The sequence below is a fragment of the Phyllobates terribilis genome, unplaced genomic scaffold, assembly GCF_046119375.1.
Source record: "Phyllobates terribilis strain yellow unplaced genomic scaffold, ASM4611937v1 Scaffold_4__5_contigs__length_816908805, whole genome shotgun sequence".
Taxonomy (NCBI): domain Eukaryota; kingdom Metazoa; phylum Chordata; class Amphibia; order Anura; family Dendrobatidae; genus Phyllobates; species Phyllobates terribilis.
Window position 1 is genome coordinate 811,685,805 of NW_027362764.1, and position 18,445 is coordinate 811,704,249.

Below are 18,445 nucleotides of genomic sequence, written 5' to 3' on the forward strand. Positions count from 1 at the left end.
GCTGCGTCGGCTGTGTGGCTGCGTCGGCTATGTGGCTTCGTCGGCTGTGCGGCTGTGTAGACGGAGGAGCTGTTTAGGCTCAGTGGCTGTGTAGACGGTGTAGCTGCGTGGGCATTGCGACTGCGTAGACTGAGGAGCTGCGCAGGCTGTGCGGCTGCGTAGACGGTGCAGTTGTGTAGACAGTGGAGCTGCATAGGCTGTGGGGCTGCATAGACAGTGGAGCTGCGTAGGCTGTGCGGCTGCATTGGCAGTGGAGCTGTGTATGCTATGTGGCTGCGTAGGCTGTGCGGCTGCGTCGGCTCTATGGCTGCGTAGGCTGTGTGGCTTCTTAGATGGAGGAGCTGTGTAGGCTGTGTGGCTGCGTAGGCTGTTCGGCTGCGTAAACGGTGCAGCTGCGTTGGCTGTGCGGCTGCATAGGCTGTGCGGCTGCATGGACAGTGGAGCTGTGTAGACAGTGGAGCTGCATAGGCTTTGCGGCTGCGTAGGCTTCGTGGATGCGTAAGCGATGCGGCTTCGTAGACGCTGGAGGTGCGTAGGCTGTGCGGCTGCATAGACGGAGCTGCGTAGGCTGAGCGGCTGTGTAGACGATGGATCTGCGTAGGCTTTGCGACTGCATAGACTGAGGAGCTGCGTAGGCTGTGCAGCTGCGTAGACGGTGCAGCTGTATAGACAGTGGAGCTGCATTGGCTGTGTGGTTGCGTAGGCTGCGCGGCTGCGTAGACAGTGGAGCTGTGTATGCTGTGTGGCTGCGTAGTCTCTGCTACTGTGTAGATTGTGGAGCTGCGTAGGCTGTGTGGCTGCGTAGACGGTGGAGCTGCATAGGCTTTGCGGCTGCGTAGGCTGTGCGGCTCTTTGGCTGCGTAGCCGATGGATCTGTGTAGGCTGTGCGGCTACGTAGACAGTGGAGCTGCGTATTCTGTGTGGCTGCATAGGCTATTTGGCTGCGTAGACGTTGGAGTTGCGTATGCCGTGCGGTTGCGTAGACGGTGGAGCTATGTAGGCTGTGCAGCTGCGTAGGCTGTGCGGCTGCGTAGACGGTGACGGTGGAGCTTCGTAAGCTGTGCGACTACATAGATAGTGGAGCTGCGTAGGCTGTGCGGCTGCGTAGACGGTGGAGCTGTGTAGGCTGTGCAGCTGCGTTGACAGTGGAGCTGCGTAGGCTGTGCGGCTGCGTAGACGGTGGAGTTGCGTAGGCTGCGTGGCTGCGTAGACGGTGGAGCTGGGTAGGCTGTGTGGCTGCATAGACGGTGGAGCTGGGTAGGCTGTGCGGCTGCGTAGACGGTGGAGCTGCATAGGCTTTGCGGCTGCGTAGGCTGTGCGGCTGTTTGGCTGCATAGGCTGTGCGGCTGCGTAGCCGATGGATCTGTGTAGGCTGTGCAGCTATGTAGTCTGTGTGGCTGCGTAGTCCGTGTGGTTGCGTAGGCGGTTTGGATGTGTAGATGGTGGAGCTGCGTAGACTGTGCGGCTGCGTAGATGGTTTGGTTATGTAGATGGTGGAGCTGCGTAGGCTGTGTGGCTGCATAGGCGGTTTGGGTGTGTAAGTGGTGGAGCTGCATAGACTGTGCGGCTGCTTAGGCAGTTTGGATGTGTAGATGGTGGAGCTGCGTAGGCTGTGCAGCTGCGTATACGGTGGAGCTGCGGCGGCTGTGTGGCTGCGTAGGCTGTGTAGGCTGTGTGGCTGCATAGGGTGTGGTGCTATGTAGGCGATTTGGATGTGTAGATGGTGGAGCTGCGTAGGCTGTGCGGCTGCCTAGACGGTGGAGCTGTGGAGGCTGTGTGGCTGCGTAGGCTGTGCGGCTGTGTAGACGGTGGAGCTGCTTAGGCTGTGCGACTGTGTAGACAGTGGAGCTGCGTAGGCTGAATGGCTGTGTAGACTGTGGAGCTGCGTAGGCTGAGCGGCTGTGTAGACGGTGGAGCTGCGTAGGATTTGCAGCTGCGTAGGCTGTGCGGCTGCGTAGGCGGTTTGGATGTGTAGATGGTGGAGCTGCATAGACTGTGCGGCTGCGTAGATGGTTTGGTTATGTAGATGGTGGAGCTGCGTAGGCTGTGTGGCTGCATAGGCGGTTTGGGTGTGTAAGTGGTGGAGCTGCATAGACTGTGCGGCTGCTTAGGCGGTTTGGATGTGTAGATGGTGGAGCTGCGTAGGCTGTGCAGCTGCGTATACGGTGGAGCTGCGGCGGCTGTGTGGCTGCGTAGGCTGTGTAGGCTGTGTGGCTGCGTAGGGTGTGGTGCTATGTAGCCGATTTGGATGTGTAGATGGTGGAGCTGCGTAGGCTGTGCGGCTGCCTAGACGGTGGAGCTGTGTGGCTGCGTAGGCTGTGCGGCTGTGTAGACGGTGGAGCTGCTTAGGCTGTGCGACTGTGTAGACAGTGGAGCTGCGTAGGCTGAATGGCTGTGTAGACTGTGGAGCTGCGTAGGCTGAGCGGCTGTGTAGATGGTGGAGCTGCGTAGGATTTGCAGCTGCGTAGGCTGTGCGGCTGCGTAGGCTGTGCGGCTACGTAGATGGTGCAGCTGTGTAGACTGGAGCTGCATAGGCTGTGCGGCTGCGTAGATGGTGGAGCTGCGTAGACTGGAGCTGCGTAGGCTGTGCTGCTGCATAGACGATAGAGCTACGTAGGCGGTGCCGCTGAGTAGAAAAGTGCGTCTCCAGGCATTTGCAGCTGCCTATAGTAAGCCTCAATCTCACTCCCTAACTATGATCCACACTTTTTTACAGCTGTTATGACTTCTCACAATCATCTATTTTGTCTATATTTTAGATTTATCTGATTTAGAAGATGTCTCAGTGGGTTCAGTGGTGGAAATAAAAGACCTCTTCTTCTAAATCCAACTCTTATGTCATTAATGGATCTCTTGTAGACCTCCCCCACCCACCTCCAAGTTTACCTCTTTTCTTGAGGCCATTAGAGAGCAAATTAATACAATTCAAAATGAAAGGGGAACTCTATCTCTCACAGACCCCCAAGTTGCTGACACTAATATAGCACGTCTCTTCCCGGTAACTGCACTCCTACAGACCCTCTGATCCCCTCTCCATAAATCTTTTGGATTTGTCTATACATGAGACTACCCCTGAAATGTTGCTCCCTACAATGATTGACAATTCTCTTCACTCCGATATCATCACATGTGATAACACTGCAGCAGGAAATTTGGCTTCTGTTTCTTTTTTACTGAGAACTCTCTCCCCCAAAAAAGGACTTCTAATGTCCCCCCCCCGCCTGGCGATCAGCTGTCATCGGAGACGGCGGCGGCCGCAGGCCCGAAGTCCTTGCCTGCGCTGCTTGACCGTCAAGTTGTAGTGGTCGGCGCTTGTTGATTCACATCCGCTTCCTATTCAATTCAATGGGAGGCAGATGTGTAGTACCCCGCTGCGGCCACTACAGATGAACAGCCAAGCACCGCAGGTAAGCACTTCCAACCAGCAGCCGCTTCCGGCTCCGGTAACAGTTGATCTGCGGGGGTGCCGCATGCGGGACCCCAGACGATCATACATTGATGTCCTATCCTATGGAAAGGGTATCAGGCTGTGTGCCCACTATGCGTTTTTCAAGCGTTTTTGTCGCGGAATTTCCGCAGCGAAAACGCTTAAACAACGCTTGGTAATACGTGCCCCATGATCCCCAATGATAATCCGCATGTGCTGTGCACATGCTGCGGTAATTTCCGTTGCGGATTATTATTGTGGAAAAATCTGCGGCATGTCCATTAATTTTGCGGGCACGCAGCGTAATTGCCGCCATTGACTTGCATTGAAACGCTTAATATCCGTGTCAGCACATTTGTACACACGGATATTAAGCGATTCAATGTGCGGATGAGACTCTCCTCCGGACCCGGGTACCATAGTACCTGTAAAAAAAGAATTCAAAATAAAAAATAAAGCTTATACTTACCTTCCAATGTCCTCCCGGTGTTTTTTCTGCTCCGTCTGGTCTGCTGTATGGGTCGCGGTGTTGTGAAGGACCTGCCATGACGTCATTGAGTCATGTGACCTGACACATGACTCAATAACGTCATTGCAGGTCCTTCACAACACCGCGAGCCGCCCAAGACACCGGACGGAGCAGAGAAAACACCGGGAGGACATCAGAAGGTAAATATAAATTTTTTTTTACCATTCTTTCGGTCACACTATATATGCCGGTTGCCGGTTGCATGGATTTATATAGTGTGAACAAGTTGTCAAGCACTTTCCAAGTGATGCTAAAATTGCTTGATAACCCGCATGCGGAAATGCTGCAAAAACACTTGACAAACGCTTCTACCTGGCGGGAAAAACGCATGTACAATCCACATGTATAATCCGCATGCACAATCCGCACGCACAAACCGCACGCACAATCCGCACGCACAATCCGCATGTACAATCCGCACGCACAATCCGCACGTACAATCCGCATGCACAATCCGCATGTACAATCCGCACGTACAATCCGCATGTATAATCCGCATGCACAATCCGCACGCACAAACCGCACGCACAAACCGCACGCACAATCCGCATGTACAATCCGCACGCACAATCCGCACGTACAATCCGCACGTACAATCCGCACGTACAATCCGCATGTACAATCCGCATGCGTTTTTCCTGCCAGGGAGAAGCGGAAAAAATATGCAGCATTTCTGCATCGTGGGCACATAGCCTCAATGTGAAAGTAATAGACAACCCCTATAAGACACTTTCTAATTAATAAAGTGAATTCGAACAGTTGTCCTATAACACAACAATCTGACTTAAATCTGCATGCTGATGTCAAAGGGAAGTCTACATTTTACCCTGTTGAGAGTAAATGGCACCACGTCAATATCTTCAGTCATTTGGTACTCCATAAATGTAAAAATTGCAAGACCCCCTGCAACATCTCATGTAACTTGAATATGCAAGATAGAGAAGCTCTTAAATATCTTCGTAACAACAACGATAATGTGATTCAGGGGCGTTACATAGAAATCATGGGACCCCATAGCAAAAGTTCTAATTGGGCCCCCCACCCCAACAACAACAACAAAAATTAATATTCGGCGAGGTCACAGAAGAGCATAGCTCACAATTTTGCAGCCTTTACAAAATAATTTTCCTCCGACTGAAGCCCCCATAAAGTATGATGCCAACAAAGGTACCACATGCACTGTATAATGACCCTACTGTACCCCACATCAACTCTCCTGGCAAAGCATGGTGACCCCATCACAGTATGATCCCCCAACTGTGACCCCCACACAACCCTCCATGTAGTATAATGGGCCTACATACAGAATAATGGCCCCATACGTCAGCACACTGTATAAGCCACCACTAGCCCTCCAAACAGTATAATATCCCCCACACAGCCCTCCACACAGTATGATGGATCCCACACAAACCTTCAGGCTATGTGCCCACGATGCAGAAATGCTCCGGATTTTTCCTGAGCATTTCTGCATCTCCCTGGCAGAAAAAACGCATGCGGATTGTACATGCGGATTGTACATGCGGGTTGTACATGCTGGTTGTACATGCGGGTTGTATATGCGGATTGTACACTCGGATTGTACGTGCGGATTGTGCGTGCGGATTGTACGCACGGATTGTGCATACGGATTGTACGTGCGGATTGTACATGCGTATTGTACATGCGGATTGTACATGCGGATGTGAAGCGTTCTTCACATGCATTTCCACATGCGGGTTATCAAGCGGTTTTATCATCACTTGGAAAGTGCTTGACAACTTGGTCACACTATATAAATCCATGCAAACAGCATATATAGTGTGACCGAAAGAATGGTGAAAAATAAAAAATATACATTATACTTACCTTCTGATGGCCCCCGGTGTCCTTGTCCTGGCTTGCCAGCAGCTCGCGGTGGACTTTTGAACCTGCCATGACGTCATTTAGTCATGTGACCCGTCACATGACTAAATGACATCACCGCAGGTCCTTTTAGTCTACCACGAGCTGCCAGCAAGTCAAGACAAGGAGAGCGGGGGCCATCAGAAGGTAAGTATAATGTATATTTTTTATTTTATTCTTTTTTTTACAGGTTCTATGGTACCCGGGTCTGGAGGAGAGTCTCCTCTTTTCCAAACCTGGGTACAATCCACACATTGAACTGCATGTTATCCGCATGTACAGATCCAGTGATGCGGATGACATGCGGGCCAATGCAAGTCAATGGCGGCGAAAACGCCGCGATTCCGCAAAATTGGTAGTAATGCAGATTTTTCCGCAATGATAATCCGCAGCGAAAATTTCCACAGCAAGTGCACAGCACATGCGGATTATCATTGGGGAACATAGCGGTCCCTCTACCAAGCGTTTTTTAAGTGTTTCTGCAGCGGAAACGCTTAAAAAAACGCATAGTGGGCACACAGCATTACGCTGTATAATTGCTTGCATACAGTATAATGGCCCCGCATAGCCCTCCATAAAGTAAAAAAAGTCTCCCACATAGCCCTCCATAAAGTATTATACACTCCCCATAGCCCTGCATATAGTGTAATGCACTCCCCATACTCCTCCATATAGTATACTGCACTCCCCATAGTCCTCCATATAGTATACTGCACTCCCCATAGTCCTCCATATAGTATAATGCACTCCCCATAGTCCTCCATATAGTATAATGCACTCCCCATAGTCCTCCATATAGTATAATACACTCCACATATTCCTCCATATAGTATAATGCACTCCCCATAGTCCTCCATATAGTATAACGCACTCCCCATAGTCCTCCATATAGTATAATGCACTCCACATAGTCCTCCATATAGTATAATGCACTCCCCATAGTCCTCCATATAGTATAATGCATTCCCCATAGTCCTCCATATAGTATAATACACTCCATATAGTCCTCCATATAGTATAATGCACTCCACATAGTCCTCCATATAGTATAATACACTCCACATAGTCCTCCATATAGTATAATGCACTCTACATAGTCCTCCAAATAGTATAATGCACTCTCCATAGTCCTCCATATAGTATAATACACTCCACATAGTCCTCCATATAGTATAATGCACTCCACATAGTCCTCCATATAGTATAATGCACTCCCCATAGTCCTCCATATAGTATAATGCACTCCACATAGTCCTCCATATAGTATAACGCACTCCCCATAGTCCCCCATATAGTATAATGCACTCCACATAGTCCTCCATATAGTATAATACACTCCATATAGTATAATGCAGTCCCCATAGTCCTCCATATAGTATAATGCACTCCCCATAGTCCTCCATATAGTATAATACACTCCACATAGTCCTCCATATAGTATAATGCACTCCACATAGTCCTCCATATAGTATAATGCACTCCCCATAGTCCCCCATATAGTATAATACACTCCACATAGTCCTCCATATAGTATAATGCACTCCCCATAGTCCTCCATATAGTATAATGCACTCCACATAGTCCTCCATATAGTATAATGCACTCCACATAGTCCTCCATATAGTATAATGCATTCTCCATATTCCTCCATATAGTATAATGCACTCCACATAGTCCTCCATATAGTATAATACACTCCACATAGTCCTCCATATAGTATAATGCATTCTCCATATTCCTCCATATAGTATAATGCACTCCACATAGTCCTCCATATAGTATAATACACTCCACATAGTCCTCCATATAGTATAATGCACTCCACATAGTCCTCCATATAGTATAATGCACTCTACATAGTCCTCCATATAGTATAATGCACTCCACATAGTCCTCCATATAGTATAATGCACTCCACATAGTCCTCCATATAGTATAATGCACTCCACATAGTCCTCCATATAGTATAATGCACTCCACATAGTCCTCCATATAGTATAATGCACTCCACATAGTCCTCCATATAGTATAATGCACTCTACATAGTCCTCCATATAGTATAATGCACTCCACATAGTCCTCCATATAGTATAATGCACTCTACATAGTCCTCCATATAGTATAATGCACTCCACATAGTCCTCCATATAGTATAATGCACTCCACATAGTCCTCCATATAGTATAATGCACTCCACATAGTCCTCCATATAGTATAATACACTCCACATAGTCCTCCATATAGTATAATGCATTCTCCATATTCCTCCATATAGTATAATGCACTCCACATAGTCCTCCATATAGTATAATGCATTCTCCATATTCCTCCATATAGTATAATGCACTCCACATAGTCCTCCATACAGTATAATACACTCCCCATAGTCCTCCATACAGTGTAATGCCCTCCACATAGTCCTCCATATAGTATAATGCACTCCCCATACTCGCCTCTCCTCTTCCAGTCTCTGCAGCGAGGATTCTGAAGCTCTGCACATCTCAGCGCAGCGGGCACCATGTAGTGATGTCAACGCGCCCACTGCGCTGAAACGTCAGATGCGAAGGATGAATGATGGAGGACGCGTCAGGTGACACTCCCTCTTTCATCGTTACTTTCAACTGTATCTGCATCCAGTATGTTGATACAGTTGAACGTGCAATAACGAGTGGGGGTGGGGGGCGGTACGGGCCCCGCAGCAGCCGTGTGGCCTGCCGCCATTGGCGGTACGCCATTGATGTTATTAGATCTGCAGACAAGGGTGGAGGCATTGTTAGACAGAATTATATGAACTATTGCAATGAAGCACTGAGGATTCTCTCCGACTGATCATTATTGGTGATGAGCGAGCATGCTCGTCTCTACTTCCTTCTCGCTCGAGATGCTCGTTACTCTCCCGAGTATTTCCAGGGTTGCTCGGCGGGAGCTCGGGTCCCCTCCCTGCATGTTTGGCGCTTATTAGGCAGCCAATGAACATGCAGGGATTGCCTGACATTCACTGTAATGCCGCAGCCATGTTGGTTGTGGCATTACAGTGATTGGCTGGCCACATAGTGTCATCGGGTCTATATAAGACCTGGCGCCGCCATGCTCGTCAGTCTACCCCGGAAACAGGCAGAGTAGGCAGAGCTGCTGCTGAGTGAGGGAGAGAATTGGCGGATTAGGCAGGGATTCCACAGCACTATTATAAATCTACACTGACAGTTCTTGTAAGGACTAATTCTAAGAAAATATATTCATCCTTCTGATAGTACTAGTTAGGCAGAGTTTGTGGAGACCTAGCATAGTACAGAATGGGGTCCATTGCACGTTCTTTCTGTTGCTGGCACTCCTATCAATATCCCTAGATATCAGGGCTAATAATAGTCTTTATGCTCTTAATCCTGATAATTTTGATGAAAAGCAATATAATACACCATTTTTACTGCTGCATTTGCTTGTTAGCAGCATACGGCCAGATTTGGTTGATTTGAATAGCATTGCTGTATTGTGCAAGCAGAGAAACGTGTCCATCATCTCAGGTGGTCAAATATTACTTCCGTAATAATCCTGAATTTTTTTGGAAGCTGCCAAATATTATACTCCATTAAAAGTCTGTCAGTTGTTCATTCAAAGCATATCCACACTTGGCTGCTGACCAATAGCATCTCTATACAGCCACTGCATAAAAACGTGGTCATCAGACTTGATCAGATATTACTGCAGTAATAATCCTGACATTTTTTGTAAACTGCAAAATATTATACTCCATTTGAAATGGGCAAGGCATGTGGTAAGGGACGGGGAAGTGGACGTGATGCTGATGGTGCACGATGAGGCCGTGGGCAAGATGAAACAGTGCACTGCAGGATCTCAGTCCCTGGCGGCGTAGTGTGTTACTGATGGTAGTCTGTGTAACGTTGGTCCCAGCTCTCTGCAGGTCATTCACTTGGTCCCCCCATGTAGTTCTGGGATTTTTGCTCACCGTTCTTGAGATCATTTTCACCCCACAGGGTGAGATCTTGTGTGGAGCCACAGATCGAGGGAGATTATCAGTGGTCTTGTATGTCTTCCATTTTCTAATTATTGCTCCCACAGTTGACTTCTTCACACCAAGCTGCTCGCCTATTGCAGATTCAGTCTTCCCTGCCTGGTGCAGGGCTACAGTTTTGTTTCTGGTGTCCTTCGACAGCTCTTTGGTCTTCACCATAGTGGAGTTTGGAGGGAACTGTTTGAGGTTGCGGACAGGTTTTTTTTATACTGATAACAAGTTCAAACATGTGCCAGTACTACAGATAATGAGTGGAGGACAGAGGAGCGAGTACTACAGGTAATGAGTGGAGGATAGAGGAGCCTCTTATAGAAGAAGTTACAGGTCTGTGAGAGACAGAAATCTTGCTTTTTTGTAATTGACCAAATACTTATTTTCCACCAAAATTTGAAAAAAAATTCTTTCCACAATGTGATTTTCAGGATTTGTTTTCTCATTTTGTCTCTCATAGTTGAGGTCGACCTATGATGTCAATTACAGGCCAACCTCATCTTTTTAAGTGGGAGAACTTGCACAATTGGTGGCTGACTAAATACTTTTTTTCCCCACTGTATAGATTTTAGCCTCTCGCTGTGTTCGCTTCAAGCGGGTCGTGAGGAGATCGCATGTAGCGATGCCCAAATATTTGAACAGCCACAGTCACACGAAGGCGAAGGTGGGAAAGTGCAATTACTGTCGCAAGAGGTGGATGATGATGAGACACAATTGCCGAAAAGTCAGGAGGAGGCCCAGAGTGCGTACGTGGCAGACGAGGTTGTGGACGATGAAGTCACTGACCCAACCTGGGAAGGTGACATGCATAGCGAGGACAGCAGCGCAGAGGGGGAGGGAGGCTGAGCACCACAACAGGCAGTAAGAAGCAGTGTGGTGGCCACAGACACAAGGCGAACAACTGTTCCCCAAAACACCAATACCATGGAAGTGTCCAGTCCAACTGTTAGCTCTTCTTGAGCTTGGCTCTTTTTTAAAGACTGTCCAGTTAACCCAAAAAAGGTCATTTGCAACATCTGCCATGCCAGCATCAGCAGGCGCCGCAAAACTACCAGCCTGACCACCACCAGCGAGCTCAGGCACATGACCGCAAAGCACCCAACTAGTTGGGCCGAATGCCAGGGTCCAGAAACAGTGCCTGCGGGTGACACCACTGCCTTTCCACTGTTGTACATGCAATCCAATCCCCTGTCCATGACGCAGGCGAAGATGCCTCCTGCACCTGTCGTTGCACACTTGCAACCATCACCGTCATCAACCACATCCATGTCTTTGTCCCAGCACAGCATTGAGTTGTCGCTACCCCAGTCCTTGCAAATATGCAGTCACCCACCCACAGGCCACAATACTAAACTGCCACATTTCTAGACTGCTTGCACTGGAAATGTTGCCTTTTAGACTTGTTGAGACGGAAGGTTTCCGTAACCTCATGGCAGCGGCTGTCCCTCGGTACTCAGTCCCCAGCCGCCACTATTTCTCCCGGTGTGCCATCCCCGTCTTACACAAGGACATGTCCCAGAACATTACCCGTGCCTTCACCAAAATAGTTACTGGGAAGGTCCACCTAACCACGGACACGTGGACAAGTGTTTGTGGCCAGGGACTGTATATTTCACTGACAGCACACTGGGTGAATTTTGTGGAAGCCGGGACCCAGTGGGACCCTGGGACGGAACACGTGCTACCGACACCGAGGATTGCGGGCTCTGGTTCAATCAGGGTTGCCCCCACATTCTACATCAGCTCCTGCACCTCCTTCTTCTCCTCTTCAGCCTCCTTCTCTGAAACTACCACATTAGTCGCAAGCTGGAAGCACTGCAGCACTGCCTCGACCAAGCAGCAACAGGCTCTGCTGAAGCTAATCTGTTTAGGTGACAAACCGCACAATGCTGCAGAGTTGTTGAAAGCTATAACAGAGCAGGCAGATCTTTGGCTCTCACCGCTGAACCTACAGCCAGGCATGGTCATGTGTGACAATGGCCAGAACATGGTGGCGGCTCCGAAGCTTGGCAACCTTGCACACATACCACACCTAGCCCATGTGCTCAACTTAGTGGTTCAGCGGTTTCTAAAAACCTACCAAGATCTGCCTAAGTTGCTTGTGAAAGTACGTCACGTGTGTGCCCATTTCCACAAGTCAGCTACAGCTTCTGTCTCCCTAGTGGTGCTTCAGTGTTTGCAGCTTCCAGCTCACCGTGATGTCACCACGCGTTGGAACTTAACGTTGCATATGTTGGCAAGGATTTGTGAGCAGCTGAAGGCAGTTGGTGAGTACCAGCTTCAACACGCCCGTTGGTATTCTGGTCAACCTCCGCACATAACAGCTGATGAGTGGACATGGATGTCTGACATCTGTGCTTTTCTCCAAAAGTTTAAGGACTCTAAACATCCTGCTTCTCTGCCTACTGAAAGTCTCGCTGCTCACAATTATTGAGGAGGCTTTGCAGGCGGAGCACGATGAGCTGGCACAATGAACTATGCAGGGTAATGCTACACAGCCCAGCCTCATCTCAAGGTGGATTGGGTGATAATGAGGGGGAGGAGGAACAGCAGCTGGTTTCCTGCGCTACAGACGGTACTACACACACCACATTCATACCGTCTAATCAGCGTGGATGGCCTGAAGAGGGGTAGGAGAAGGAGGACCAGGAGGAGGATGAGGAGGAGAACATGGACAGTCATCCTCTTGGTGGGGACAGGGAAATCTTGACTGTTGGCACTCTGGCACACATGGCTAAGTTTATGTCCCGCTGCCTTTCCCGTGACTGTCGCTTTGTACGCATTTTGGGCAACAGTAATTACTGGTTGGTCACACTTCTACACCCACTCTACAAGGAGAACTTTCTATCTCTCCTTCCTGTGGTAGAAAGGTGTAATAAAATGTTTCCGCACCAGAAGGCCCTTGTTGAAGAATTATTAAAAAAATTTCCATCTGACAACGCTGGCGGCAAAGGTCACAGTTTCTTGGACAACCAAGGAGTAGAGATAAGGGAGACAAACACCACATGCAGCAGAGGCAGGGGAACACTGTTAAAGGTCTGGGACAGTTTTCTCAGACCCTTCCAGCGCCCCGGCCTTGATGCACGGTATACTCTGACAAGGAGGGAAAAGTTTTAGAAGACGCTCTGTGATTCCTCTGTGCCTTACAACTAGTGAGTATCCAAGCTGGACACGTGGCATGAACTGTCTCTACGTCTTGGAAGTTCTGGCCTGCCCTGTCGCTAGCATTTTATCAGAGCAGGTTTTTAGTGCCGCCGGGGGTATTATAACTGATAAGCGCATCCGCCTGTCAACTGAAAATGCTGACAGGCTGACTCTTATCAAAATGAACAAGGGCTGGATTGGGCCAGACTTCTCAACACCACCGAATGATAGCAGCGTAACATAAACTCAAATCCAGTGTCTTTTTTTTCTAGTCTATTCCCATGCACCCCTTCACACCCAGACATGGGTATACAGTCATGGCCAAAAGTATTGAGAATGAGACAAATAGTAATTTTTCCAAAGTTTACTGCTTCATTTTTTGTAATGGCAATTTGCATATACTCCTGAATGTCAAAGAGTGATCAGCTTAACAGCAATTACTGTACTTGCAAAGTCAATATTTGCCCAGAAAATGAACTTTAACCCCCAAAACACATTTCAATATCATTGCAGTCCTGCCTTAGAAGGAGCAGCTAACATCGTTTTAGTGATTGATCCATTAACACAGGTGTGGGTGTTGATGAGGACAGGGCTGGCGATCAATCAGTCATGATTAAGTAAGAATGACATCACTGGACACTTTAAAAGGAGGCTGGTTCTTGCTATCATTGTTTCTCTTCAGTTAACCATGGTTATCTCTAAAGAAACACGTGCAGCCATCATTGCACTGCACAAAAATGGCCTAACAGGGAAGAGTATCGCAGCTACAAAGATTGTACCTCAGTCAACAATCTATCGCATCATCAAGAACTTCAAGGAGAGAGCTTCCATTGTTGTCAAAAAGGCTCCAGGGCGCCCAAGAAAGACCAGCAAGCGCCAGGACCGTATCTTAAAACTGTTTCAGCTGCGGGATTGGACTACCAGCAGTGCCGAGCTTGCTCAGGAATGGCAGCAGGCTGGTTTGAGTGCTTCTGTACGCACTGTGAGGCGGAGACTCTTTGAGCAAGGGCTGGTTTCAAGGAGGGCAGCAAAGAAGCCACTTCTCTCCAGAAAAAACATCAGGGACCGACTGATATTCTGCAAAAGGTACAGGGAGTGGACTGCTGAGGACTGGGGCAAAGTCATTTTCTCAGATGAATCCCCTTTTTGATTGTTTGGGACATCTGGAAAACAGCTTATTCGGAGAAGAAGAGGTGAGCGCTACCACCAGTCTTGTCTCATGCCAACTGTAAAGTATCCTGAAACCATTCATGTGTGGGGTTGCTTCTCAGCCAAGGGAATCGGCTCACTCACAGTCTTGCCTAAAAACACAGCCATGAATAAAGAATGGTACCAGAATGTCCTCCAAGAGCAACTTCTACCAACCGTCCAAGAGCAGTTTGGCGCCCAACAATGCCTTTTCCAGCATGATGGAGCACCTTGCCATAAAGCAAAGGTGATAACTAAATGGCTCATGGAACAAAACATAGAGATTTTGGGTCCATGGCCTGGAAACTCCCCAGATCTTAATCCCATTGAGAACTTGTGGTCAATCATCAAGAGACGGGTGGACAAACAAAAACCAACAAATTCTGGCAAAATGCAAGCATTGATTATGCAAGAATGGACTGCTATCAGTCAGGATTTGGTCCAAAAGTTGATTGAGAGCATGCCAGGGAGAATTACAGAGGTCTTGAAGAAGAAGGGGCAACACTGCAAATATTGACTTGCTGCATTAACTCATTCTAACTGTCAATATAACCCATTGGTACTCATAATATGATTGCAATTATATTTCTGTATGTGATATAAACATCAGACAAACACTAATAAAAACCAGAGGCCAGCAGATCATGTGAAAATATAATTTTGGTGTCATTCTCAAAACTTTTGGCCATGACTGTACGCTTCAGGATTGAGTCTTTTTTACGTCGTCCTCCTCCTTATCCTTTTCCTCATCCTCCACCACCATATCAACAGGGTGACCATCATGCAACACCCACATAATTTTTTTAAGGGTGTTTATGATGCCCGTAGGAACTATATTTAGAGGCCTACCTCTAACATTCTATAAAATATATATGAATACCCAGCCAGGGGTAAATGTTTTTCAGCCCATGCTAAGTGCATGGGCTTTACCAGTCTAGAAGGTCCACTCCTTAACCCCTTACTGACATTGTCAGTAATAGTACGTCCCTGGGCCTATTAGACCAGGTACGTACTATTATGCACAATGTGATCGCACCTGCACAGAAGGGGGGTGATTGCCACCGGGTGTCAGCTAATTCTCGCAGCTGACGCCTAGTGATCTGTGCCAGGAGTGGTCCCACACTGCTCCCGGCACATTAACCCCTGAAATGCTGCGATCAAAGTCGATCGCAGCATTCCGGGAGCAAGGGATGGGAAGCGCGCCCCTCTTACCTTGAAACGGGACCCCGCGCTGTGAGCACAGGGTCCCGATCTTTGCCATGGTGACCCAATATCGTCATGATGACATCCAGGTCACCAGGCATCAGGAAGTTACTTTGATCATACACAGTGCACGATCAAAGTAACTTGTGCCTGTGCAGTGCTAACAGCCTGCATAGCACAGGGATGATGCTGCTGCATCTCTATGCTATGCAAGTTATCAGCCTGCATAAAATGAATGTCCCATAGTGGGACAAAGTGTAAAAGTAAAAAAAAGTGTCAGAAAGTGAAAAAAAATAAAAATAAAAAATATTTAAAAAAAATATATACTGTACCCATAAATAAATATTATTATGAAAAAAAAAACAATAAAAGTACACATGTTTAGTATCGCCGCTTTCGGAATGACCTGACCAATAAAACTGTCCCATTAGTTAACCCCTTTAGTGAACACTGTAAAAAAAAAAAAAAAAAGAGGAAAAAACAATGCTTTATCATCATACCGCCAAACAAAAAATGGAATAAAACGCAATCAAAAAGACGAATGTAAATAAAAATGGTATCGCTCAAACGTCATCTTGTCCTACAAAAAACAAGCCGCCATACAGCTCCATCAGCCGAAAAATAAAGAATTTATAGCGATACAAAAAGTTATTTTTCTATAAAATTGTTTTTATTGTGTAAAAGCGCCAAAACATAAAAAAATATATAAATGTACTATCGCTGTAAGCCTACTGACCCAAAGAATAAAGCTGCCTTATCAATTTTACCACATGCGGAACGGCATAAAAAAACAAAAAAAATACATTTTCGAGTTGTTGGTTTTTTAGTCTGCCTCCCAAAAATCGGAATAGAAAGCGATCAAAAAATGTAATTTTGCCCGAAAATGGTACCAATAAAAACATCAACTCATCCTGCAAAAATCAAGCCTCATCGCTTTAATAGCACCGACCCGAAGAATAAAGTCGTCTAATAACTTATACCGCATGAGGAACGGCGTAAAAAATAAACTCTACTGTAAGGGTTGTGCTAGGGTTAGGGTTAAGGTTGTGCTAGGGTTAGGGTTAAGGTTGTGCTAGGGTTAGGGTTGTACTGGGGTTAGGGTTGTTCTGGGGTTTGGGTTGTGCTGGGGTTAGGGTTGTGCTGGGGTTAGGGTTGTGCTAGGGTTGTGCTAGGGTTAGGGTTAAGGTTGTGCTAGGGTTAGGGTTAAGGTTGTTCTAGGGTTAGGGTTGTTCTAGGGTTAGGGTTGTTCTAGGGTTAGGGTTGTGCTAGGGTTAGTGTTGTGCTAGGGTTAGGGTAGGGTTAGGGTTGTGCTAGGGTTAGGGTTGTGCTGGGGTTAGGGTTGTGCTGGGGTTAGGGTTGTGCTAGGGTTAGGGTTGGGGTAAAGGTTGTGCTAGGGTTAGGGTTGTGCTAGGGATAGGGTTCTGCTAGGGTTAGGGTTGTGCTAGGGTTATGGTTGTGCTAGGGTTAGGGTTAAGGTTGTTCTAGGGTTAGGGTTGTGCTAAGTTTAGGGTTGTGCTAGGGTTAGGGTACGGTTAGGGTTGTGCTAGGGTTAGGTTTGTGCTAGGGTTAGGTTTGTGCTATGGTTAGGGTTGTGCTAGGGTTAGGGTTGTGCTATGGTTAGGGTTGTGCTATGGTTAGGGTTGTGCTAGTGTTAGGTTTCTGCTATGGTTAGGGTTGTTCTAGGGTTAGGGTTGTGCTAGGGTTAGGGTAGAGTTAGGGTTGTGCTAGGGTTAGGGTTGTGCTAGGGTTAGGGATATGCTAGGGTTAGGATTGTGCTAGGGTTAGGGTTGTGCTAGGGTTAGGGTTGTGCTAGGGTTAGGGTTGTGCTAGAGTTAGGGTTGTGCTAGGGTTAGGGTTGTGCTAGGGCTAGGGTTGTTCTAGGGTTAGGGTTGTTCTAGGGTTAGGGTAGGGTTAGGGTTGGGTTTCTGCTATGGTTAGGGTTGTTCTAGGGTTAGGGTTGTTCTAGGGTTAGGGTAAAGTTAGGGTTGTGCTAGGGTTAGGGTTGTGCTAGAGTTAGGGATGTGCTAGGGTTAGGGATGTGCTAGGGTTAGGGTTGTGCTAGGGTTAGGGTTGTGCTAGGGTTAGGGTTGTGCTAGGGTTAGGGTTGTGCTAGGGTTAGGTTTCTGCTAGGTTTAGGGTTGTGCTAGGGTTAGGTTTCTGCTAGGTTTAGGGTTGTGCTAGGGTTGTGCTAGGGTTAGGGTTGTGCTAGGGTTAGGGTTGTGCTATGGTTAGGGTTGTGCTATGGTTAGGTTTCTGCTATGGTTAGGGTTGGGCTAAGGTTAGGGTTGTTCTAGGGTTAGGGTAGGGCTAGGATAGGGTTAGGGTTGTGCTACGGTTAGGGTTGTGCAGCGTTAGGTTTGTGTTAGGGTTAGGTTTGTGCTAGGGTTAGGGTTGTGCTATGGTTAGGGTAGGGTTAGGGTTGTGCTAGGGTTAGGGTTGTGCTAGGGTTAGGGATGTGCTGGGGTTAGGGATGTGCTAGGGTTAGGGTTGTGCTAGGGTTAGGGTTGTGCTAGGGTTAGGGTTATGCTAGGGTTATGCTAGGGTTGAGGTTCTAGGATTGGGGTTGTGCTAGGGTTGGGGTTAGGGTTGTTTTGGGGTTTGGATTTTTTCAAAAGAAAACAAAATAAAATGATGACGATATGGCGACTAGGGTTGAAGGCAAGTGCTCGCTACTTGCGTTTGCATCGGGTGCTCGGGTATGCACCAAGTATCGCGGGTGCTCGAGTGACATGTTCAAGTCTCCACTCCATATGTTTCGCGAATGTTCTACAGCCAAAAAAACCTTGCGGGGATTGCCTGCCATGTACGAACAATCCCCACATGTTTTTTTGGGGTGTCTAATAAGCAAAAAAACATGCGGGGCGAGGACTCAAGTATGTCACTCGAGCACCCGCAATATATTGTGTATACCCGAGTACCCGATGCAAACTCAAGGAGCAAGCACTTGCGCTCAAGACTAATGACAACTTATTCAGTATGATGATCTAATGTAATCAAATTCTGTGTTGTACCTCTGGGTTCAAAATGTTCACTATACCCCTTGATAAAA

At 47.6% G+C, this 18,445-nt stretch overlaps 1 protein-coding gene across 1 annotated transcript in view; it reads left to right on the top strand.

Annotated features, from left to right (window-relative positions):
- LOC141266138 (uncharacterized) overlaps nt 1-18,445 on the top strand; it is a 312,479-nt gene that overhangs the window by 255,424 nt on the left and 38,610 nt on the right. Inside the window, exon 5 of the mRNA XM_073680102.1 lies at nt 10,427-10,525. Coding sequence (XP_073536203.1) covers nt 10,427-10,525 — 99 coding nt within the window. The remainder of the gene's footprint in view (nt 1-10,426; nt 10,526-18,445) is intronic.